At 41.4% G+C, this 25,988-nt stretch overlaps 1 protein-coding gene across 3 annotated transcripts in view; it reads right to left on the reverse strand.

The window, feature by feature from the left end:
• The window catches only part of RAD23B (RAD23 homolog B, nucleotide excision repair protein), a 45,620-nt gene that overhangs the window by 16,160 nt on the left and 3,472 nt on the right, over nt 1–25,988 (reverse strand). For 2 of the 3 annotated variants that reach the window (XM_072859800.1, XM_072859799.1), the window contains exons 2-4: nt 7,489–7,570; nt 4,606–4,685; nt 2,231–2,478 (exon numbers count right to left, since the gene is read on the reverse strand). In XM_072859800.1, coding sequence (XP_072715901.1) covers nt 2,231–2,478; nt 4,606–4,685; nt 7,489–7,570 — 410 coding nt within the window. The remainder of the gene's footprint in view (nt 1–2,230; nt 2,479–4,605; nt 4,686–7,488; nt 7,571–25,988) is intronic. The other variant, XM_072859801.1, reaches the window with a different exon arrangement.

The following is a 25,988-nucleotide window of genomic DNA, read 5'->3' on the forward strand; positions in this document are numbered from 1 at the left end:
TTGAATGGCTGTAAGTCAGAATCAGCTGCTGGAGACTGGAGGGTCAGAGAGGAGCTGCTGAAAAGACCGTAACATCTGAGGGTCAGCTACCGATAAGGTCATAAGCCTCAATGAGCTAGTGGAGAGACCTGTTCTTGTGTCCACGAATGAGGCAACTGGGAGACCAAGGCATCTAGGGACTAGCTACCAGGTTCAGTGCATGTCTACAGCCAGTTCCTGGATGGCTCCTCTGTGTGTGCACGTGTACGTACACGTGCAAAGGGAATCTGAGTATCAGCAACTGGAGCAAGGTTGCGGGGCTCAGGCAGTCACATGCCCAGGTACCAAAAACTTGGGAGACTGGGAGATCTTAGGGCCAGCTATCGGAATAGACTGTCTACGGCCACCTACTGGAGAAATTCATATTGTTCATTTGTATGTTTGTACATATGTATTTTGCACTAGTAGGCTTTGCCCCGAGTAGCCAGAGGGGAACAGGATGCGACTGCTGGTGTTGTATGGTTGCTTGAGTGCTGTTTTTTTCCTCCCTGTGTTGACCTATGCAGCGAGCCAGGTATATAGGTATATACATATTGTGTGTATATACTGGGAATACATGTTCAGTCTTGACACTTGATAGACCTCGGGACATGGAGCTGCAGCAGCCTTGCATCTATCAGGCTATCAGAGTCAGCAACTCCTATCAAGCCAGTGAAAGATCATCAGATTAATCTGAATCAGTTTTCAGAAGATGCCACTAAAAACCTAACAAGGTATTTACAGTGATGCATTTTTTTATGTAAGAAAAAATTTGTTCCAACAAGAATGCTTCACTAGTATCTATCACTAGTAAGATTTACAACTAAAAAAGATCAAAGGCGAAACAGGACACCAGCTTGCCCGGCCATGGCTCAATAAATCTTCACCAGCCTTAGTAATTTAGCTTCTAAAGCAAATCAGAAACAAGCAGTACTCACTGAAGGCAGGCGGTAACTACAATGTATTTGTTAAATTATTCTCTTGCTTCCTGTTAAGTATATACACTGAGGCTCCCTTACTGCAGTTTTACAACACTGTAATGTGTACATGGAAAACCTGGAAAGTGCTGTTTCAGTATCAAAGATTTAATCTAATCTTTGAACCTACTGGACAAATTGAGCAGCAAAAAACCCCACCCATTAACATTAAAAAAATGTCTAAGTTATTCAACTGATAAATGAAGCTTCATTTGTGTTCCATTTTAAAAAGATGTCCATTTCTCAGAATTGCAAAATTAAATCATCAATTAGGGTATTTAGTGCAAGAAATTTGTGATGACATTTTCAAGATATTAGGCAATTGTTTCCTTATCATCAAATGAATATTTGAAGGTGTTTAAATACAACCACATCAAAAATTAATGTCTTGTGCACCAGTATTCACATAAATAACACACAAATAATTGAAACCAGTGTATGAAAAATGAAGACTCGATGCTATGCAGCACTTCAAGGGTCATTAAATTACAGTTGACAACATTTTTATCCCACACAATAATTAAGCAACTTAAAGTGAGCAAAAAAAGGCCACAGTATACAACAGGGATGAAACCTCTAACTTCCATTTGACTTTCTTAAAATTAGAGAATTGAGGTTAAAAGCTATCCCAGCTCCCACAACTATCTGCAGATGGGCCAAGGAGCATTCAGAACAAATAAGCTTGTAGCTTTAAGACATTACATGATTAAGAGCAATACTATATCCCACATTTTGGAAGAAGAAGTTCTTTCCAGAAATTAAAAGACTCTTACAGCAATAAAGAACTTACAGTTCAAATCTAACCAACATGAATCAAAACACAATCAGAGGTCTATGAACAGGACAGGACACATCCCTCTCAAGTCTTTATGAGCTTTGTGAACAGATGATCCCCACGCAGCTGAATATCCTCAGTCTGTAATTAAACGTGTGCCACAGTAACTCTGAAATGCCTAACGGGAGCACAAACCCTGTGTCATTTAACTCTCCACTCCACACATTTAATCCCAAGACCACGCTTCCCACAGCAGAAGGTGTAAGCGGGGAGGGGCACTTTTTACCATCAGTAACGTTATACTTGAGCCAGAGAGTGAAGTTACAGTTAAGAAAGAAGAAACATTATGTAGAACAGAGAAAATGATTGGACTAACACTGTAATAGAAAATTTAGCTTAAAATCAAAACTAGAAGCAACAGAAATGGACAGGGAAGCCATTTTTGGAGGCTCATTCATACCTGTCAGTTAATGATGGACTGACAGCAGCTGGTTCCTCAGGTGGTTTTTCTGCTGGCTTCTCTTCTTTAGGAGCACCCACAGGTGCAGATTCACAAGCAGCTGCATCTGGTGCCGGTGGTGGAGGGACAGGAGCTGGCACAGGGGCAGCAGCAGGGATTGGTGCAGTGACTGGAGTGGGAGCTGCCGTTGTTGAGCTTATAGCCGTAGTAGTGTTTGACTGCTGAGTCACTCCAGCTGCTGCTTTGGGCTATAGGAGGACAACAGAATTCAGACACAGTAAAAAGCTCCTAAACCCATGCTTTCTATAGTCAACACATCACGTTCTCTTAAGACCATTTGCATTTGACGCTGCTGCCTCAACATCAAGCACAACATTAAAAGACTGCAAGACATTAAATCTATAATGCCTTTTATTGTGTTTAAACAGGCAACTGACAGTGTCACTAAAGTACTTACTTAGACACCTAAGCAGTGACACTATTTGAGTATGAAGTGAAATGCAAAGATAAGATCTAAGTATTTACAGACCGCACTACTCTAAACGTGATAACAATCTTGTGTTTTACAAAAGCACATTTTTCAGAAGAAAGTAAAACAGTTGTCAAAAGACATCTGACAAGCGTAACAAACATAAGGTTCTCTCACCACCCAAATTTGGAAAAGTGATAAAGACAGAAATCACATTTCATTATGAATGCTCTTTACTGGAAAATGAGATGCTAAAAAATTTAAACTTAACCTGCAACAAGTTTTACTTATGCACTCTTTACATTCAAAGCACTACATAAATAACACTTCACATACTTGAGTTCTGTAGTGAGCACCAAAAATCCAGCAGAATCAAGGACTACCAAACCTACAGCAACAAATTTAAGAGTGGGTAATACTTGCCTACAATTGTGATTTAATCTTCACATCTCTATTGGAAACATGAATTTTGCTCGGATGCAGTATTAAGCTCATTAAATAGAAATTACACTTTTCAGAATGCATGTAACTTCCAGATAAAGTATGGAATTACGTTTTTGAAAGCTGTAGCACTGTAGTCCATTACCTACAAATATCCTTAAGGATTGACAAGGCTGACCCCATCTCTGCCTTATCAAGAGAAATAGTTGAACTTTAACAAAACACAACTACTTATTCAAGGTGAATCACTCTCTGACAATGTTTGCTTAAACTACAAAAAAATATATTTCCTCCTTTTGTCTGAAAGGAAAGGAGAGGTTGAGAATGAATAGCTTCCACCATGATGGGCACAATAAAGATTTTAAGAAGCATTCAAAGAAAAACACTGAAACACGTCTGAGCATCAAAGTTAGCGGTTGTGCTTAAGTGACAGGGCATGCCTTATCCAGAAAAGAATCAAGGAAAGGGAAACTGAGCTTAAAGACTTAGCAAAAAGACCTTAACATGGAAGAAATGCCCAACGCCAAAACACAGGTCCTTTAATATAAGAAGGTATTGCATTGACCAGTTCTTCATGGAGGTCTGTGTTTCTTCTGCTATAAACAAAATGAAAGCTGTACTCTGAAATACTATCTGCACCTGTTTTCTTGTACTGATAAATGCCTTTTCTCCAGGCAAATCACAGACTAGAACACTCTTTGGTCAGGAAGACGGCAATAACAGTTACGTTCAAACAGAGAATCTAATGAGCCAATACCAGACAGAAGTGAAGGGCAACTGAATATAGTTTTTATTTGTCAGGAGGAGGACCTCTAACTCCAAAATTAACTTCATATCTCAAGGCAGAGATGAAGCCAGTTTTACTGAGATCCCAAGAGTCTGGAATGCCTAGAACACCAGTGGCTTGATTCCCGGAAGCAATCTGATGACTGGTTAAGAGGAGAGATACTTCAAATACATGTCACAGTCATTCCCTTTAATTCACCATTGCAGTCATTCAAAACTCAGAGGTCTGTTGATTGGCATATATATCCTTTTTCTACTGGTTTAAGCTGCTGAGCTTGACAAAAGAAACAGCCATGAGTTTTGAAAAGCAACATGGCAAGACTGGAAGAGTTCTGTACAGAGGATTCAGTAACTAACTATCTAGGTTCCCTTCTTCCTTTTAATAATATCCCTGGAAAAATAGCACAGAGACAAGAAACAGTAATATCAGCCACTGGCAAATTTTTTCTTTGATGTAAACATTCAGCACAGAACAGCAACAACAATCAGCGCAGGCAAACTAGGACTGTGTAGCAGTATTTCTTATCTATTCACACAAGCATTTATTTTTACTGTTGACCAAAACTTTCACATGATCAAATTCCACTGGTTTTAATGATAGGCATATACAATCACTCACCATAATGAAAAAAAGAATGAAATGAATGCAATTTTCTTTTAAAAAATAAGGACTACTCACTTTTGTCACCATAACCACCACAAAGCTCTTCTCATCTATTTTGTATTCTTTAAGAGCAGTATCATCATTAAGGATTTTACCTGGCAAATTAAACAGATACAAATTAAGAAGCAGTTATTTACCAGATCATTAGATGATCTAGGGACTCCCTCATATAAACACAGTTCCAAAAAAAACCCACCAAACCCCAAAACATAAAAACACATTTTATGCAGATTTATAAACATTAATAACCCTACAAATTGTTTTGGCTATTAAGCTTTGGCAGTAGACCTACAAGTAATTTTCCTCCTATGTTGTCCACAGTACTAGTTAGCTTGAAGGCTGTTGCCATCAGTGTTGAAGATGCTTCAAATCATTTCAAACGGAAGCGTTAAATCCAGAGAAAGATTTATTGGACCTTTAACACAGATACAAGTAATGTAGAGGAAAGGCTTTAGCATACAATAAGCTTAACTGAATAACTTATTCCCGCTTACACACTCTACACACAGCAAGAATATTCCTTCCTGCTTATCTTCTCTTTGCTCCTCAGATGCAGTAAACTATCTGCAGGTCCCTGCCACAGGCTAAGTTTACCTGCATTAGGTAAGTTTGTGACTTTGCAACTTTTAACAATTTGTTCTTAAAAGAAGGCTAAAGCATCAGAAAAAGCTAGAACCATTCCATATCCTCCACCTTGACAGGATGAAGAAAAAAATGATCAGACAAAACCAGAAACATTAATTTGTTACACTACCACTTTTGATGTTTCATAAGCAGAGATGGTACTGGGGCAAAATAGATTTGCCTCTACAAGAACTCAGAAACACCTTAAACCACATAGACTTTTTTTTTTTTTTTGGATAAGCTGAGTTAGATGCAGTACCACGAATCAGAAAATTAAGTCTGTATTTCAGTGAGTTTTATAGCATCTACTTATACCACAGAATTTTCAGGAAATATTTTATGATTTTAAATGATTCATCTTCTGAAGATGTGCCAAGGACCACTTCCCTATTTCAAGAGGAAAATACACATTTTCATAACCATTCTTAGTGGTAGTGTAATACACCACTGTAACCTAATACTTAACTGTAACCTAGCAGGACACATCCTTACCCTGATGACTGCAAGGAAATGAAGCAATGCATATGCATTATGGCACCTGGAACACAAATGAGGTGGCACTGTCCTACTCTCTACTGGTTCCACCAGTCTTGCAGCTCAAATACTCAAGAACGTATTAACATGTACAGCAGTAGTAGTAACACTGTAGCAGATGGTGCAGCATCTGACTCAGAACCTACACAGGTTTACCTACAATTTTCTGGTTTACAGGCACTTTGGGGAAGCAGCTTGCACAATGTATATATGCAGACATCCTATCTTCCCAGGGCACAGCACTCTCGGGGTTTCTAGAATTTACCCTAATACAGATGACAACACAACACATCTACCTTACCGCTGACTAGCATAACCTTTTTTAAAAAAAAATTTGCAAGCATTTTTAATAACAAATGGTATACTTTTAATCAGGTTCAGTTGGGATATCACTCTGCTTTACCAAACTATGAAAATTCTAAAGCTCATTTTAATTAAAGTAAAAATGTCATCAATACACCCTTGTTGTATCTCTTGTCCAAGAAAAAAATACAATCAATCTTTGGATGGTCTTCTATTCTGAATCTTATTTCCCACATTTCCTACTGCTTGAGAGGATTATACAATGCTGCAGATAAATTCTGGCTTCTGAAAATATTCGAGTCACATCATATGATCTTATGCAACCTGTGATTTTTTTAATCACAGAAACATAACATTAAGAGTGTCATGCAATTATACATATTGCACAAGGCCTTCTGCCTTGTTCATATTTCTTCATTATACATGCGACTTTTACCTTCATGTTCTTGATGGGCATTCCCTTCACTGAAGTACAAGGGACATAACACTTGCTAAGAAACATAGTCCTGAGGAGTCTGTACAAACACAGAGAGACTCCCGACTTCTTTTCCATTAGCATCTTTCTGCTGTGATCAGTGGCTTTAGCTTATTAGAAGTAGAAAAACAATACTGTTTACAAAGCAGTACACTGAAGAAGTAAAAAGACCACCAAAGTTTCTTTCAAGCACAGTTTGAGAGGAAAAAGCACTAGAGGGGGTATTGGAATAGAACTTTTGAAGCTCTGACATGAAGTGAGAACAAAAAACTGGATCTGTGTATTACTGCCAGAATAGATAAGCCAGGTAAAAAACAGCAAAAAAATATTGCCAAAAAAAATTCAAACTATGTTAGCTCAAATAAAGAATTTCATGTCTTTATCTGGCATTAGCTTGCTTTTTGCTAGCACATAATACATGTTTCTAATGACAGCTTAAAAGTATTGAAAGTACCTTTGTATAGTAAGGATTTGGTGGTGGGTTTCTTTTCTTAACACAAAAGAAATAATCTGATTTTTAATTCTCTAAGGTATATACAGGAATGCTTCAGCTATACACAGCATAAACTGAACAAAAGACAAGAGTTAACACAGAACGTGAGATGTGATCTGCTTAAATCCTGAATCCTTGTAACAAAAGCTATTTCTACTTCAGCCAGCATACCCCACCCAGGAATAAAGCTGTTAGCATATCATGCTATAAGAGCAAAGATAACAACAGTCAAACATCTGTTGTTCTGATGTGCATCTGAAAAATTCTGATTCAAAATTACAAGTTCCCTTTGACAACGAGGTTTCCTGTTGGTTTGGTTTTGTGTTTGTTTTTTTTTTTGTTTTTTTTTTTACCTGTTTGCATTTCAGAACTTATGATCTTTAGAAGACTTAACACTTTGACTCAAAGTCAAAGAACAACATTAAAAATAAGGTAGATTCAGACAGAGTATCTTCAGAATATCCATTACCTGCATAGATTAGTTTTTGGCCAGCTACTGGAAAAGCATCTTTCCCCCTTTCTGATTCAATCTTCTCTTTCAGTGCCTTCACCTAAAGCACAGAAACAGTCTTAATGAAAAAAAAAAAAGTTTCACAATACAAACCTAATTAAGTACACTTTGTTCTAAGTTTTAAATACTAAAAAGTAATTTTCAGTCATATATTGATTATGTCAAGTACATCAGTCTTCCAAAGACATCACTGTAACCACTTGCAGAGAAATGTGTTCCCTTCCCAAATAATCTCTTGTTCTTAATCAAATTAGGTAAGTAACTTCTCCATGCGAAGTCTTTTAAGTATGAGTTTACGACACAGTGAAAAATTGAGAATTTGGGAAATAAAATGCTTTTATCTACCAACCCATTTCCCCAAACTGTTCTTTCTCTGAATGCACGGGGTACACATGCTATACACAGCTGACAGCTTTCTTCATCATCATGACTCTTCAGGGAATGCCTTTCTTCTTGGTAAGGTCACCATGACATTCAATTTAACCCACTGGAATGACTTGAAGCCTTGATACGCAAAGACTTGTGCAAACTGTCCAGTTGTTCATTTTAAGTAAGCAGTTTTCAACTCTTTCCCTTCCCCGTAATTTTTGGAGCTTTGTATAGCAATTTTAAGCCTACACATGAAAGCGTTTTGCCTTATTTACTTGCTTACACAGACCACTGACATACAGTCCACACTTTGAAAGCACCACTCAAATGACACCGTGTTAGTTGCTGTGTATCAGAATGCCCATATTCTCCAGAAAGACTGCATAACACTATCCTGAGGAGACAAAGGATGTTCCTGTAGAAGCATTTCTGTACTGATACATTTGAAATCACTTTTAAGACAAACTGCCTGTAAACATTAATTCTTCTTGCCTCCTGACACACACTCCCAATATATGTAAAACAAAGCCAACCAATCTGTTATGAACTTATTACTACAAACTAACTCCATCTTCTAAAGTTTTTTTTTCCTGAATATTCATAAGCTTTTTTCATTAAACACTGCAACTGAGATGCATATACCTAGCTATTTAACCAGCTAAGCATGTGAAAATGTGCTTATCTTGACAGCTTAATTCGACTGGCAACTCCTTGTGCCACAGGTAGCTGTAGTATTACCATTTTTTGTTAAATTTTAAAGCTGTAGCTCACTATTAGGGTTGCTTGAGCTTGAGTAGTAAATACACTGAAACAGTATTTTCAGGTGCTAGATGGTAAATGTTTACTGAGAAGTTGAGCTTTGTGATTCTCAACATAATTAAAATCTGTCATCCACTTCACATGCCAGTCATGCTTCCTGGCTTCACTTTATTCTTCGGCTAATGATGTCTCAGACCTTTGTGTTACCTTTCCCCTTTTCCTTCATTGGTCCCCTTGCTTCTTCTCCCTCTTCCTCTCAGATTTTATCTCCATGTTTCTTTATCAATCTCTTTACCAGGCTAATCCTTTCAGTTTGGATGTTTGGTCCAAAAGGGACAAACCAAACTTTAACACTCAAAGTGGAGCTGCATCTTTTCAGTAGTATACATAAAAAGGAGTGTTTGTTTTACTAGGCTTCATGACACAGCAAAGGAGGCCTGCAGAATCAAACCTCTTCTCTAAGCTTACACCTGATCTAGGTGATTAAATCACTAGCCACACAAGGATATAGAACACAACATATGACTTCCCTCTATGGAACTACAACAAAATAGGAAGCCAACTCTTTTTTTCCTCAGCAGATGGAGGAAGGATGCTCTTGGTATTCTTATTATACCTGCCATCCCAGCACCTGCCAAAAGCTTTAGAATCAGTCTCCAGCCAGCCAGTTGCTTTTCCACAGCAAAACTAACAGCAGCTCACTGCCATCCATAAGTGTTCAGGCAGGGTCAAACCATTACTCATTTTAATAATAGTTTGCTGATAGTGTCATCATTCTCATGCACTTACTTTACAAAAGTTTGTTCTATCCCCGGATTTACATTTATTTTAAAATAACTAAAAATCTAATTTGTGAATGCCTCCCCAATTATTATTTAAGGCTGGAAGTCACTCGCCTTAAACTGAACAGTCTCCTTAGGCCACGGATAAGCCATCAAGGAGTTTTTCCTGAACTTTAAAGTATTAGACACTTCGGGCAACTCCAGTTAAGTGTCCTGCACCCACTAGGGCAAATTAACCCCCTGAATCACATTAAAAGCCTGTTATGTTTTCAAATGCCTACTTTTTAACACATTGCTTACCTATTCATATATCTATGTACTTGTACTAATAACGATGATGTCTCAAAGCTGCTCCTTTCATTCACAGTCACCATATTTGTCAGAGATTTGTAACAAATATTGTAATGTGATCAGCAGGTATAATCTATTTTGAGGGAGAAACTGAAGGCTTGTTTCATGTCCACTGCACTTAATCAGGCTACTGGTTTCAAATGTCTACTCTGTCTTCCTCATGTTTCAGTGTTTGAGTTTTATTCCAGACTACAGTCTTTTTCCTACAAGGAATAAAATCAAAAACTGTTCTCTCAAATAAAAATGTCTGAACAGCTAAATGTGGGAGCTTAGGTCAAGACACACTAAATGCAGTGTTTATTACTACACAATAAATGGATCCATGCGAAGGAGTTAACATATTTATTGTAGTAAAAAACTGACAGTAAAATTCCAATGATCCATTTGCCTTTGCTCTCCACCTCGTGTGCAGTGCTTCCCCATACTAAAATGGGATTGATGTACTGCAGGTGACCGGGGGCACTGCCCTCTTCCAAAACCTTCTGTATAAGTCTGCGACAAATGACAGGGCTATGCTTTCAATTCTTTGGCAGGTGGCACACCTCTCCAGACATATAGGCAAACTGCAGTTTACACGACAGGGCCAAGGGAATAGAGAAAAAAAATGTGTTAGTTATGGTGATGGCTGAACAACAAGCAATATTCATAGAATCATAGAATATTTTGGGTTGGAAGGGACATTTAAAGGACATCTAGTGCAACCCCCCTGCAATGAACAGGGCCATCTTCAACTACATCAGGTGGGTCAGAGCCCCGTCCAACCTGACCCTGAAAGTTTCCAGGGATGGGGCATCTACCACCTCTGTGGGCAACCTGTTCCAGTGTTTCACCATCCTCACTGTAAAAAAATTATTCCTCCTATCTAGTCTGAATCTACCCTCTTTTAGTTTAAAAACATTACCCCTTGTCCTATCACAACAGGCCCTGCTAAAAAGTTTGTCCCCATATTTCATATAAGCCCCCTTTAAGTATTGAAAGGCCACAATAAGCTCTCTCTGGAGCCTTCTCTTCTCCAGGCTCAACAACCCCAATTCTCTCAGCCTGTCCTCACAGGAGAGGTGTTCCATCCCTCTGATCATTTTTGTGGCTCTCCTCTGGACCCGCTCCAACTGGTCCATATCTTTCCTCTACTGAGGCCTCCAGACCTGGATGCAGTACTCCAGGTGGAGTCACACCAGAGTAGAGTAGAGGGGGAGAATCACCTCACTCAACCTGCTGACCACGCTTCTTTTGATGCAGCCCAGGATATGGTTGGCCTTCTGGGCTGAAAGCGCATGGTCAGCTCACGTCCAGCTTTTCATCCACCAGTACTCCCAAGTCCTTCTCTGCAGGGCTGCTCTCAATCCCTTCATCCCCCAGCCTGTATTGATACTGGGGGTTGCCGCGACCCAGGTGCAGGACCCTGCACTTGGCCTTGTTGAACCTCATGAGGTTCACACGGGCCCACTTCTCCAGCTTGTCCAGGACCCTCTGGATGGCATCCTGTCCCTCAGGCGTGTCAACTGAACCACTCAGCTTGGTGTCATCTGCAAACTTGATGAGGGTGTACTCGATCCCACTGTCCATGTCATTGATGAAAGTATTAAACAGTACTGGTCCCAATACGGACCCCTGAGGGACACCACTTGTCACCTATCTCCATCTGGACATTGAGCCGTTGACCACTACTCTCTGGATGCAACCATCCAGCCAATTCCTCATCCACCGAACAGTCCACCCATCAAATCCATCTCTCTCCACTTTAGAGAGAAGGACGTTGTGGGGGACTATGTCAAAGGCCTTACAGAAGTCCAGATAGAGAACATCAGTAGCTCTTCCCTTGTCCACTGATGTAGTCACTTCATCATAGAAGGCCATTAGGTTGATCAGGCAGGACTTGCCCTTGGTGAAGCCATGCTGGCTGTCTCGAATCACCTCCCTGTCCTCCATGTACCTTAGTACAGCTTCCAGGAGGATCTGTTCCATGATCTTCCCAGGCACAGAGCTGAGGCTAACAGGTCGGTAGTTCCCAGGGTCCTCCTTTGTACCCTTTTTAAAACTGGGTGCCATGTTTTCCTTCTTCCAGTCACCAGGGACTTCACCTGACTGCCATGACTTTTCAAATATCATGGAGAGTGGCTTGGCAGCTACATCAGCCAATTCCCTCAGGACTCCGGGATGCATCTCGTCAGGTCCCATAGACTTATGTATGTTAGGTTCCTCAGGTGGTCACAAACCTCATCTCTTACAGTGGGAGGGATTTTGCTCCCCCAATCCTCATCTTGCAGCCCATCCACTTGAGAGGTGTGGGAAGAGAGATTGCCAGTGAAGACTGAGGCAAAGAAGTTGTTGGGTACCCCAGCCTTCTACTCGTCTGTTGTTACCAGTTTGCCAGTCGTATTCATCAGGGGAGTTATGCTTTCTTTGACCTTCCTTTTCTGGCTGACATACCTGTAGAAGCCCTTCTTATTCTTTGCATCCCTTGCCAAGTTCAGCTCCAGCTGTGCCTTGGCCTTCCTGACCCCACCCCTACACAACCAGGCAGCACCTCTGTACTCTTCCCAGGATACCTGTCCCTGATTCCACTGCCTGTGCATCTCCTGCTTGCCCTTTAGTTTGACCAGCAGGTCTCGACTCATCCATGCTGGTCTCTTGCCTTCCTTTCCTGATTTCTTACACGTGAGTATCAAGAGTTCTTGTGCTCTATGGAAAGCGTTCCTGCTCCCTTGTCCCAGGGGGTCCTATTGACTAACTCCTTGAACAGCTGGAATTTTGCTTTCCTAAAATTCAGGGTCCTGACTTTACTCTTTGCCTGACCCACACACCCCTCAGGACTGCAAACTCCACCAGTGCATGATCACTGCAGCCCAGGCTGCCTCCAATCTCAACATCACCAATTAGCTTACTTGCATTGGTGACCATCAGGTCCAGTATCGCATCCCCTCTGGTAGGGCTGTCTATTACCTGGCTTAAGAAGTTATCCTCAATGTGTTCCAGGAGTCTCCTGGATTGCCTATAGTTTGCCGTGCTACTTTTCCAGAAGATGTCGGGGTGGTTGAAGTCCCCCAGGAGGACAACAACCTGCGAGCATGATGCCTCCTCTAGGTGGAGGAAGAAGGCTTTGTCAATAGGCTCCCCTTGATCAGGTGGCCTGTAGTAGACACAAGGTTCCCTTTGCTGCCTTGGTCTCTGATTCTTACGCATAAGCTTTCAACCTGCTCGTGGCTATTCTTCAGAGACAGCTCTTCACAATCTACCCATTTCTTGATGTAGAGGGCAATCCCTCCACCCCTCCTTCCTTGCCTGTCCCTTCTGAACAGCCTGTAGCTATTGATAGCCACACTCCAGACATGGGATTCATCCCACCAAGTTTCAGTGATGGCAACTAGGTCATAGCTTTCTAGCAGCACGGTGGCTTTCAGTTCCTCCTGTTTGTTGCCCATGCTGCATGCATTGGTTTAGAGGCACTTCAGCTGGGCTGTGGGACCTGTCACCTTCTTAGAGGAACACATCTTAATTCCTTTGAGGCATTTCACTGGTGTTTCCCTGTTGCTCCTATTACCTCAGGAGCCCCTGGCTCATCTCCATAAGACTTCAGGTGTGCTGCAGTGTAGCCAGCACATCTCAGAGCAACAGGCTGAGGGCCCTCGCTAGCACCCCATCCCTCTAACCTTGGGGTGTCATCCCACAGCTTGTCACGAGCAAGCCTGATATTATCCCCCTCCCCCTTCAAGTCTAGTTTAAAGCTCTGTCAATGAGCCCTGCTGGCTTGTGAGCAAAGACCCTCTTCCCACTTTGAGAAAGGTGAATTCCATCCAATGCCAGCAGGCCTAGTGCTGTGTCAACCATCCCATTATCAAAAACCCCATAACTGTGGTGGTGACACCAGACATGGAGCCATGTATTAATAGACTGGGCTCATCTGTTTCTTCCAATGTCGCTGCCTGCAACGGGAAGGATAGAGAAAAAAAATTACCTGTGCTCCAGATTCCCTTACCAAGCATCCCAAGGCCCTGAAGTCTCTTGATTACCCTTGGACTATGTGTTGCGGCTTCATCACCACGCACATGGAAGAGCAGTAATGGGCAGTAGTCCGAGGGCCGTACCAAGCTAGGAAGTTTCCTAGTGATGTCCTTAACCCAGGCCCCAGGAGGCAGCAGACTTCCCTAAGAGCAGGGTCTGTCTGGCATATTGGACCCTCTGTTCCCCTCAGAAGGGAGTCACCTACAACTATAACCTGTCTTTTCCTCCTCATGGAGGTGGTTGTGATACAGGAGGTAGGCCTTCCTGACCTTGGCAACACCTCTGGTGTAGATGGACCATCATCCACTGACTGATCTTCCACACCCAGAGCCTCATACCTGTTGTGGAGAGACACCTGGGAAGGTGAGGTGGGCAAGGAAGGGGTTCACCTGCCTCCCTGAGCATAGACTTGCCTCCCTTCACTCCTTTCCTTTATAAGCTACTGACTTCTTCCTGGTGGGGGGAGGATACAGGATCCCCTTGATGTTGGGTTTTTTCTAGCAGCTGTTCCTGTTTCTGTCTCAGGGAGGGCAGAGTGTGGTTCCACCTTTCCATCTCTTTCTCAGACTCCCTGATGCTCCTTAACCTTTCTACTTCCTCTTGTAGCTCTGCCACCAGGCTGAGCAGATCATCCACCTGGTCATACCTCACACAGCTGTTCTCACTACTGCCATCTGTTACCAGTGAAAGGCTCTGGCACTCTCTGCAGCCTGAGACCTGGGTGACTGCATGTTTTCGTGGGAGTTCCGTCTGGGTTGCCACATCCGTTCTGGAGAGTGCAGAGGACATAGCTTTCTGCTGGGTGGATACCATAGCTAAACTCCTTCTGAGAGGGTGATGACCATCAACTTAACTCACCTCTTGAGCTGGTAGGGTGACAACACCCTTCCTGAGCGCCCTTCCGTGTGAATTGTCGCGCAAACTGACTCGCCACGCTCTGTCTGCCCACTCTGTTGGCAGCACTCCTGGTCACTAGCACTGCCTAGGCTGCTTTTATAGCCTAGGGATCTATAGGTGTGGAGTGGCCGCTGTCGCTCTGGCAATGCCCAGGCCCAATGCCCAGACCTTGTCAGGGTCTTCCACGAGAGCTGCCAGCTCCTGGCAGGTCTCTCCACTGCCCTGGCATTTCCCTGCCTCAGGAAAACCCCCTGCACCAAGATCTGCTGCTCCACTGCGGATCAGGCTGGGTCCGGAGCAGCTCCCCTCAGCTTCAAGTTTATACTGTAGTTCTAGCACATCTGGTACTGCCACACTGGAGGGTGGTGTTACCTCATATTCAGACCTCACTAGTATACAGTTAATCTCCAGTCCCCATCAGGTCTTCACACAAGTTAAGACACAGTCGCTGAAGAGTGAATGAATTCATGCAACCGCCCCTTGACTTTCCATTTCTTTGATATGACCACGTATGGGACAAAGAGAATCTCTGTTGGTCCAGTATTGTAATCAGTGCTCCATGTGAGTTGCGGCCAGCACTAATTAAAGTGATACCTTTGAATACTAACGCTTCTAAGAGGTCAGGCAGTTCAGGTATCAAAGGAGTATCATTACTCATTTCCACAGCAGCAGTGCTAAATACTCAGTGTCCTCATGGATCCTTAAAATATCTGTTCCTTAAAAAAGTCAGTGCCCAAGATGCAAAGGTAAGTCCCATTACAACACCATGAGGTTTACAGTCTCCTTTAGTGAGACTGAATTCAGCTTCTCCTACATGCAGCTTCTGCTGGCCTATATAGAGTAGGAGTTAACTCACCTATGAGTTACTGTTATCCTATATACACTATTAATGCACAAGCTCCAGTAGGATTACTGCATGCGCTGCCTGTTAGGCTCCTACCCCAAGCACGAACCCTAAAGTTCCACAAGATTACACCCACGAAAACCAACTCAGCAGCCACAGGCAGTCTCAGCCTCATGGATATTCAAGAGACTGCACTTCAGTTGTAGAACCCCCTTCCACAGTCCAAAAACCCCCTTTGGATCCCACTCCTGACATTTTTATTAATGTTGTGGTTTAGGACAGGACAGACTAAACACATTAATTACTATGCAATAATTGGATCCATGTGAAGGAGTTTGTATTTACTGGTGAAGTAGTTCTTATTAATGCAAATAACACTAGGAAGTTATGTGAAAGCAGTCATCTCTGCTTCCCCTTTGCTTTCTGAGAGGAGCAGCATGCTGAGTTGGTGGTGCAAGCTGCCTTTGCTTGGAGCATGGCAGCTCCAGCTGTGCACGCTTGGTCCCAGGCATCCCTAGAGGCCCTCCACAGCCAGGTGTCACAAACCACAGTGGTACTGAACATAGGAACAAAATACACATTTGCTCCTCCAAGAACAGACACAATCTTTGGGTAAAGCCTGCCAATACCCTGGCCATGACTAGCTTCTTAAAGGAATTAGAAAAAAATGGAAATGCCGAAGACAGAAGGCCATTACAGTTTTCAGTACTGGTCTTCTTTATTCTCTGTACCTGCCATATATGTCAATCAGTTTAAGAACAGATCATATACTAAATTCAAACACAAATTACTTCAGTTCTCAGGCACATTTCTCCAGCTGACAGTCTACAAATATCTAAAACAAATTTAAGTTCAACATAGCTCAGCTAATTCACAGTATTTTGCTAACTATATCCATAGACACACTGCCATTTGCAATGGCAAAGATCATTAACATACGCCTCTCATTTAAATGGACACTCACTCGGCTGTGAACTTTTGCCAAAGATATCTAATGTGTTATGGTGATTGACAGTAACTTAACACATCATGACCTCCAAATTATTAATTAAAAATTCTGTGATGTAGTTCAAGTTGTTCCTATAAAACTGAAAATATACCAAATAGTCAAGTAACTTCCAGAAAATACATTTCAGAACATTGTTTAACTGTTTTACACAGAATAGTAATTTACGTAAGGCAATCTGTCATATCTCAAATTAATTCACTTATGTGATCATACCTATTCAAAAGAGCAAACAAAAAGGACTTCTACTTAAGCCAGCTCTTAACTACTATAGCTTGAATCTGCAAGAGAATGCAGTCAGCTGCAGACATCAGCATTCTCCTGTTAGAGGCAGAAGTTCAAGAAACACTCAGGGTAAAATAAGTTTTTATAAACAGTGCCTGCCTGTTCTTTTGGCTTTCATCACTGCCTAGCCTAAGAGGCCAGAAGCACTTCATTTGCAGAGGATACAATACTAATTCTCAGAATAAAAAAGGAACAGATAACATCAGACACTTCCAATTTAACAGTAACATGCTAGTGGCATAAAATCCCCTCTTGTAGTTCTAAGTGGAGTGACTGAAGACAGCACCCACTAATGAGAAGATACTCATGCCCTTAATTCTGCCACAGAATACATAAGACCACTCCCTAAACAACCTGTGTATCATCACAGTAGTCTGAACGACCTTCATTTAAGCTTAACCTGTAAATGCTCCTTTTTCAAGAAGGAACACCCCCCCCAAAAAAAAGAAAACCCCAACCCAACCCAACCCAACCCAACAAAAAAGGAGAGAGAAGCCCTCTCACTGCTCTTTAGAAAGGCAGCTGCATCTTCCAGCTAGTGGTACAGTGAGCTGCTGAAAAGAGCAAGATCTTAAACTTGGCCTCTAGCAAATTAGGTTGCTGAGAATCTGGACTTCAGCATCACCATCAGTTCAGGGTTATTAAATGAAAATTAATTTCGGGGAAGCACACCCAGCACATTGATCTGTCAAACTTAGAAAGCTGGTTTAAGATATACAGTCAACTTCTGCATCCATAACATTACGACATATTTTTCCCAAAAATACAGATCCATAAACCAAACCTCCAGGCTACCTAGCTTTATTCCACCTGAGCAGAGTTCAAAATATATTTCAGTCCTCAGAGAATCCCATTTTTCTTCTGCCCTAATAAATTTTGCAGCAGAATAAAGGGAACGCATACCTTATGACAACACCTTTAAGAATGAGCATCAATTCGTCTGCAAACATTTACCCTAAAGATTCAGAAACAGCACACTTACACACTACAGTGGCCATCTTACAAGACAAGACAATTTTCTTCTGCCCCCTGTGAATTTAGATACGAAGCTCTCCCTACTATTCAGGGACTGTACTGAACACAATGTCCTCAAGAATAGATGCCATGCGATCTGTTTAATTAGGAGTCAGAGCTGATTGACTCTTAACTGAAAAACTGAGGTCTTCCAGAGAAATACCAGTCCCTAACTGCATCCCAACTTGGCATCCTAAAAACAGGCTGCATCAAACTGCTAGTGCTAAGTTGTCCAGTTGTTCCCTACAGTTATTTTAGCCAGCTAAGCAAGCAGGGCCTGCTGGGTTCCATCTAGGCAAGTACTTCCCATAGCTCAGTACATTGAGCAAACTCCCTCCCTTCCCTCTCACACAACAATTTCCATTTCTCCTACCTTATACACTATGCTAAAAGAGAAGAGAAAAAAAAAAAAGTGAGTTGATTCAAAGACACATTTCATAATTCCTAATTAAAAAAGTGAGCAGTATGCTTCCACCAATTTTAATTTATAATTACACAGGCTGTACAACACAGGAAAGATAAATTTCTGAATTTCTTGAGATCTAGAGAAACTGAATACAAAACTGAAAAGGACCCCTTCTGATATCAAGCCACATACCCACCTTCCACACCACAATCTTCATCAGGAATTTGATCCACCTTCATCTAAAGACAAGTAAGGTAATTTGCTACTTCTACCACAAGGCTGCTACAAAGTTTATTCTGATGTTGGAAGCCTTTTCCTAATTTCCAGGCCAAATTAACTCATAGACTACTAATACTCATTTGCTCTTATTCCGTCGTTATAATTCAAGCATGAATAGCCTTCCCACCTCCCATGGTGCTTACCACTGTAAAACATTTTTACAGCATTATCAAATCTTTCTCCCAGCTTGTGAGCTAAGCTAGCTAGGGCCCTTTAGTTTCCTTTCATATGGGAGTCTCAGTCTCCCATACCCTCCTAGCACCTCTTTCCTCCACCTGCTCTGGTGGAAATTCATCCCCCTTGGGAATAGGTGGCCAGCACATGTAGCAGAGCAGCATCACTACTCATACTGGAAGTTCCAGGATCTATGAGCTTCAAGGCTTCATCTTTTAGTGAATCCAACTCATTAATCTATGCTGCTCATTTGACAGCCATTTCCAAAAGACCGACCCCCAATCAGGCAGCCGAGTACAAACATTAAACTTTGTGTTCTTCAATTCCATCATGTTTCTATTGATTTGTACTCAAAATCATCAAATTCTTATCAAATTAATAAAAGGACTATGAAGAGATGGATCCCAAGTCTAAGTCTGAAAGAGTTTCACTACCAACCTACCTACAGTTGAACTGTTTCTCTTTTTGAGAAGAAACCCTGAGCAGAGGGGTTTTTTAATCTACCTTATAATTCTCTGCCAACCTCCATCTTTTCTGTAATAGACTAATAGGTTTCTCCAAGACTTTGGGAAAGTAATCATTTAGACAAGGAGGAAAGCTTTCAGTCCAAAGGGCTTTTCTCTCCTCCTCCTCCTCCCTGAGGGAGGACATGCTAGTCTAAACACTTCTGTTTAGAATTTAGGCTTAATATTCCCAAGTTTTCCCTCCCACTGCCCTTGAAAATATATTTACTACACATTATACTGCCATACAGACACTGCACAAAGCCAGCTGAGGAAAATGCAGTTGTATCAGACACTAAACCAGCTAATGAAGCAACAAACTGACAAGTGCAACACATTTTACTACCCTTAATCAAACTCCATGATCAGCAACAGATTAATGGCATATATTGTGCCTACTATTGAAGTGTCCAGAGGATAAGAAACTACTTAGCTCATAAGTAAACGCTTTATAGTAGCTTTACTGATAAGAACACATCTGGTTCTAGCTACTTCCTCCTACAAATAATAAAAGCAGATTTTGCTGAAGCAAATTTAGATTTACAGTAATCTCTTATATTGTCTTCCTAAACAGGACACTCATATTTAGTCAGGAGACTACCTCAACAGTTGCACGAACAGATTACTGCCCTACATCGGGTCCCAAAGGCATAACAGATACAGTAATTGAGAAGAACCATAGGAGAGGAAGAGTCTTGTGAATCCAGGCAGGTTTACCAGGTTAGTGAGTGAGTGGGAAAAAAAACCCAAAACATTTGTACTCAACTAAACAAGGCATTTAAAATTATTCCAATATTTAAGAACAGCCTCACAGACAGTATACACCATTCATAAACTTCTGTATTTACTACTTGCATTTACTGTGCTGAAGTTTGTATATAAAGAAAGAAGCAGCATGGTCTGGAAAATAAATAGTCTGGAACTGGCAAGGTACAAATCCAAATTTAGCTCTGACATTTACTTCCTGAGCAATTACCTCTGCCTTTCTAATTTCCTCTCCAAAATTGAGCTTATCTACACTTAGGTGAAGTTTATCAGTCTAGGAGTTGCTGTTATGCGTTGCCCAGACATCAACAAAATGAATTTCTGATCTCAAAGTTGGTCTCTACACACTTCTACCCCACACTTCAAAATTGATCTAAGCCCTGTTTAGAAGAGGAGACACTAGGGCCAGTTTTCTCATGCTAAATAGTGACTAAGAGAGCTGCATACATGCAGCTTTGTACTAACACATGAACACATAAATTTCAATATAAAGCAGTGCTTTAAGCAACAGAAAAAAAAAAGTTCAGCTATCTGCACCTTTCAAAAAAATCAGAAAGATGTGGCTATTGCCAGCTCTAAGTGCTCCCTATGAACCCACAAGGGCTTGTTTTAAGGAGAAAGCTTACATTCTCTAAGTGGTGACTCTTGCGTGGTCATGTTGATTAGCGTAAATCTGAGTCGGAAGATAGGGACAGGAACCAGAATGGAGCCCCCGTAATCCAGGGGGAAATGGTTAGTGACCTGCTACACCACTTAGACACTCACAAGTCTATGGGGCCTGATGAGATCCACCCAAGAGTACTGAAGGAACTGGCAGAAGTGCTAACCAAGCCCCTTTCCATCATTTACCAGCAGCCCTGGCTAACTGGGGAGGTCCCTGCTGACTGGAGATTAGCAAATGTGACACCCATCTACAAGAAGGGCCGGAAGGAGGACCCGGGGAACTACAGGCCTGTTAGCCTGACCTCGGTACCGCGGAAGCTGATGGAGCACATCATCCTGAGTGCCATCACACGGCATGTAGAGGATAACCAAGGGATCAAGCCCAGCCAGCATGGGTTCAGGAAAGGCAGGTCCTGCTTGACCAACCTGATCTCCTTCTATGAGAAGGTGACCTGCCTAGTGGATGAGGGAAAGGCTGTGGTTGTTGTCTACCTAGACTTCAGTAAAGCCTTTGACACTGTTTCCCACAGCATTCTCCTGGAGAAACTGGCTGCTCATGGCTTGGACGGGTGTACTCTTCGCTGGGTTAAGAACTGGCTGGATGGCAGGGCCCAAAGAGTGGTGGTGAATGGAGTTTACTCCAGTTGGCGGCCGGTCACAAGTGGTGTTCCCCAGGGCTCTGTGTTGGGGCCAGTCCTGTTTAATATCTTTATCAATGATCTGGATGAAGGGATCGAGTGCACCCTCAGTCAGTTTGCAGATGACACCAAGTTGGGCGGGAGTGTTGATCTGCTTGAGGGGAGGAAAGCTCTACAGAGGGATCTGGGACAGGCTGGATGAATGGGCTGAGGCTAATTGCATGAGGTTCAACAAGGCTAAGTGCAAGGTCCTGCTCTTGGGCCACAACAACCCCATGCAACGCTACACAGGGAAGAGTGGCTGGAAAGCTGCCTGGCGGAGAAGGACCTGGGGGTGTTGGTCAACAGCCGGCTGAATATGAGCCAGCAGTGTGCCCAGGTGGCCAAGAAAACCAATAGCATCCTGGCTTGTATCAAAAATTACGTAGCTAGCAGGATTAGGGAAGTGATCGTGCCCCTGTACTCAGCACTGGTGAGGCCACACCTCAAATACTGTGTTCAGTTTTGGGCCCCTCACTACAAGAGAGACATTGAGGTGCTGGAGCGTGTCCAGAGAAGGGCAACGAAGCTGGTGAAGGGCCTGGAGCAGAAGTCTTATGAGGAGCGGCTGAGGGAACTGGGGTTGTTTAGCTTGGAGAAAAGGAGGCTGAGGGGAGACCTTATTGCTCTCTACAGCTACCTGAAAGGAGGTTGTAGAGAGGTGGGGGTCAGTCTCTTCTCCCAGGTAACAAGTGATAGGACGAGAGGAAATGGCCTCAAGTTGCACCAGGGGAGGTTTAGACTGGATATGAGGAAATTTTATTTCACTGAAAGGGTTATCAAGCATTGGAACAGGCTGCCCAGTCGCCACCCCTGGAGGTATTTAAAAGACGTTTGGATGAGGTGCTTAGGGACATGGTATAGTGGTGGTCTTGGTAGTGTTACGTTTATGGTTGGACTCGATGACCTTAAAGGTCTTTTCCAACCTATAAGATTCTGTGATTCTGTGATAAACAATCCTCCAGTACCCTTAAGCAGACAATTTTTACAACAAGGATATTTTCCACAAACTGATTTACCAGACGTGTAAAAGCAATATAGTGGTTTGAGTATGAACAAAATTGACAAGACATTTTAAGTAATTATAAAAAGACTCTTAAAAAAACCTTTCCCAATACTGCAGACTGACAAACCAGTTGGAGGGGTAAAACAAGTTTTATTTAGATATGCATTAACGGCCTTGATTTAGATAGATAACCAAATAAAAAACAAGTTGGAAATACAAGGTGTGAAGTTCAGACATTCAAGTTGGAGGGATGGGGACAAGGATTTCAGCCCCAGTTCTGTTCCTTTCCCTGAGCTTAATGTGCCTCTAATAGAAAAACACAGAGAATGACAGCGACAGGGAGAACTAGACTCAGCCTTTAGACCACACTCCAACTCAGTATGCTTATAGCAGCCACAAGCTCTTTCCTCTTCTTTTCTCATTCATTTGATGCTCCCTGTAGTGCAGCATGCAGAGGAGAGCTGCTGAGGCCTCCTGTCTGGCCTTTACAAGGCCTAGATAAGCCACGCTGCACTTCACCATACCCTGTAAAATAAAAAGTGATTTGTTTCAGTGAGTCCACTCCATCAAAGTATCCTGTCTGGAACCGTGACTTTGGTGGGAATACAAACCTTGGTGGGAAAAGACACAGGCAACCATATCCTTCAGTCCTGTAAGTTTACACAGCCCTATAAACTTCCCTTCAGGAAAGTATTTTCCTACGTTTCAGATATACAATGAAAATACTTTCAAAAGGTTTGGCAGTAAACATGCCCTTGTATGCACAAGGGCAGCAATGAAACTGTTAAACAGTAGCATGGTCATTTGCTCATATTATTTGTTAATTAACATGTACTCTCCACTCCCGTAAGTTCCAAAGGGAACACCTTCCAGCCTGTTGTTATCAATATCAAGGACAGGTATCTTTGCTTACCAATCACACCTACAAAATAGACTTTAAATATAAGACACAATTCTGTACAGAGCTATCCGTAAGTGTGTACAACCCATATTTTTAACTTCTTGGTTTACTGGCCACCTTGGGAATGCTGGTCCAAGAAAGTTTGGATTGTTGAGAAACACAGCACATAATATTGAAAAATTATTAAAAGTACAAAGGTAATTTTTTCTTGCTGAAAGCTAAACTGGATAAGAATATTCCAAATAAAGCAGTTGTAAAATTATGGTCATAGAGTCAATGCATTTGAAAAATGGCTAACATGTAAAAACATATTCTAATATGAATAAAATTAGTTGTATTCATAATTTATGCTATCTTAACCTTTCCTTTATTAAAGTTTAAAGAATATGCATCATCCTCCCCAAAGTTATTTGGAAATTATATTAGAACACTCACTAGAATTTAAGGAAAATATTTGTGAATACATGAAAACCTAGCCTTCTTCAGGCAAGAATTAGAACAACTTCCCTTGCTTGAAAAGTCTAACTCTAGCCAGGAAAGAGGGAAAAAGACTAGCTCCCGAAGAAAAGCACTAGCAAAAAAACCCAGACAGTTAATAAAATAAACATGAATTATCAGAGAACATAACTTGAAAATGCTACAGTCTGCAAAGAAAGTCTAAAAATAATGAAAAAAATGCAAACGCTCCCTGATACTCTTATTCTGGTAATCTCCAAAGCTACCATTTTTGCAGAGTCATCTATCAAACCTCAAGCAGCAAGTACAAAGCCCTTCAAATTCACACCTCCTCTGACTGTGCAAGTACATACACTCACCAATAAAATCCTAGGAGATGCAAGAGCAATGTAACAATCCTCTAGAAGAGGAGAAAGATACCTGTTGTAAAATCAAAGAAGAATTAGAGAAAAACATCACGTCTTGAGACAGAAAGACATCTTTAACCTAGAAGAATATTTCTGGATTTTGAACAGGATCATGAGAGCACTTTTCCTCTAACCACTAAGATTATAAACTCTCAGGGAAATATAAAAACAATCCTCTTATCAGCAACTGCTGCAGGATTAACCTACACTGAAACACATGTAGGAAGGAGGTCATCAGAGTAAGTTCATACATCCTCCTAGGTTACAAGTCTCAAAGTCAGATTTTACCATTTCACCCAGCAATATTCTCTGGCTCTTGCAGAACTGTTTCTAAAGTTAATTCTTCTGAAAAATACAATAAACTACAAATTCAGCAAAACTAAAATGACCAAAACTAAATCTATTACTTTTATATCTTCTTATATCACACACACACACAAAAAACTTTCTTAAGAGATGGATGCACTACTACTTACAATTTGTTCACTTATATATCACATTGTGTTAACACTTTTATTCTTCACTAATGCTGCTAGACCAGGAGGTGTTTTTCCAACAGAAACCCAGTTTACCAGGAGAGCTCTAACTAATATGATCAATACCTTTTACAACAACCCATTATTTGTTTCCATGTATCTTTCCTAGTCCCAGACAGAATAAGAATTGATGCAAAGTATGCTTTAAAATTACATAGGCTTTCAATACTCATCTTTTTTTTAGATGCTTTAGTATAGCTCTCAGTATACTGAATAGATACAAACAGATGTAACTAATACAATTTCATGGGTTCACGAATAGTATTTGCTTTCGTATGGGTTCACAAGTCATACTCTATCCATTCAGACAATAGCCTGCACTAATTCAGAAATTTATCACTGCACTCTCTAAGAAGAATTAAAGCAGCTTGTCATTTTATCATAGACGTCCCCCATGTACATAGTAAAAGGTACATCCCTTATATGTACCACCTCATTGTTAAAAAGCCAAAATGTTTTATAACCCCTACAAACCAGAAAATACAAATTCTTTGCTATGACACTGTCTTTTGAAAAATGACGGTAGTATCTCTTTTTCCCTGTAGTATACCTGTTTTATCTGCAAAAATGAAATATATGCCAAACCTCACTTTTTCCTTATTACACACCCTTTGGATCCTGCTTCATTTTTGCTGGAGTGCACTCCTCACACATTTAATACAGCTTTGGTTCGTACCTAGCCTAAATTTCTAAACTTAAAAACGAGAAGCTTCCAGCACCAAAAGGGCATAACGTTAGCATCCAAAAATCCTCATACACATTTAACAAGAAAGCGTAAACATATTAAGGATGCACCAGAACATACAGAAGTTCAAACTTCCACAACTAAGTGTCCTGTTGACATGGTGTTAAACAACCAAGCATTTCCTGGGTGTTCAAACATTGTGGCAGAACAGTGAAATGTGAAAGCCGGTATTATGTGACCCAGAGACTGTGGCCAAAAGACTACTGACATCCTGAATATTCTTTGCACTTGTCCACATTTTGAAAATCAGGTTTTTAGGTTAAGAGCACAGGGAAGCTGAAAAAGAAACAGGACAGACTTACCTTCAACTGGTGTTTCACTTTTTGTGAAAGTGAAGAATGTCTGTTGAGATTTTTTTAAAAGCCTATTTCATGTCTACATAGCAATACCTACAACAGAAGCACTAGGTTTAGAAGCCTACAATGTCATCACTGTCACCTCACACAAGAGATACGGCTACACAGGTCTGCAGCAGTTTCAGAAAGGGCTTATTATTTGCTCCTAACACAACACTTAATGTATTTACTCTCTCACAGACAGTCAACAAACACAAGAAGCAGCTTGTGTAGATAAATGCACGCTTTCATTTATCCTGGTTAAGTCTGAATGCTCAAGCACTGAACTGCCCTGC

The sequence above is a fragment of the Ciconia boyciana genome, chromosome 4 (genome assembly GCF_034638445.1).
Source record: "Ciconia boyciana chromosome 4, ASM3463844v1, whole genome shotgun sequence".
In the NCBI taxonomy this organism is placed as follows: Eukaryota; Metazoa; Chordata; class Aves; order Ciconiiformes; family Ciconiidae; genus Ciconia; species Ciconia boyciana.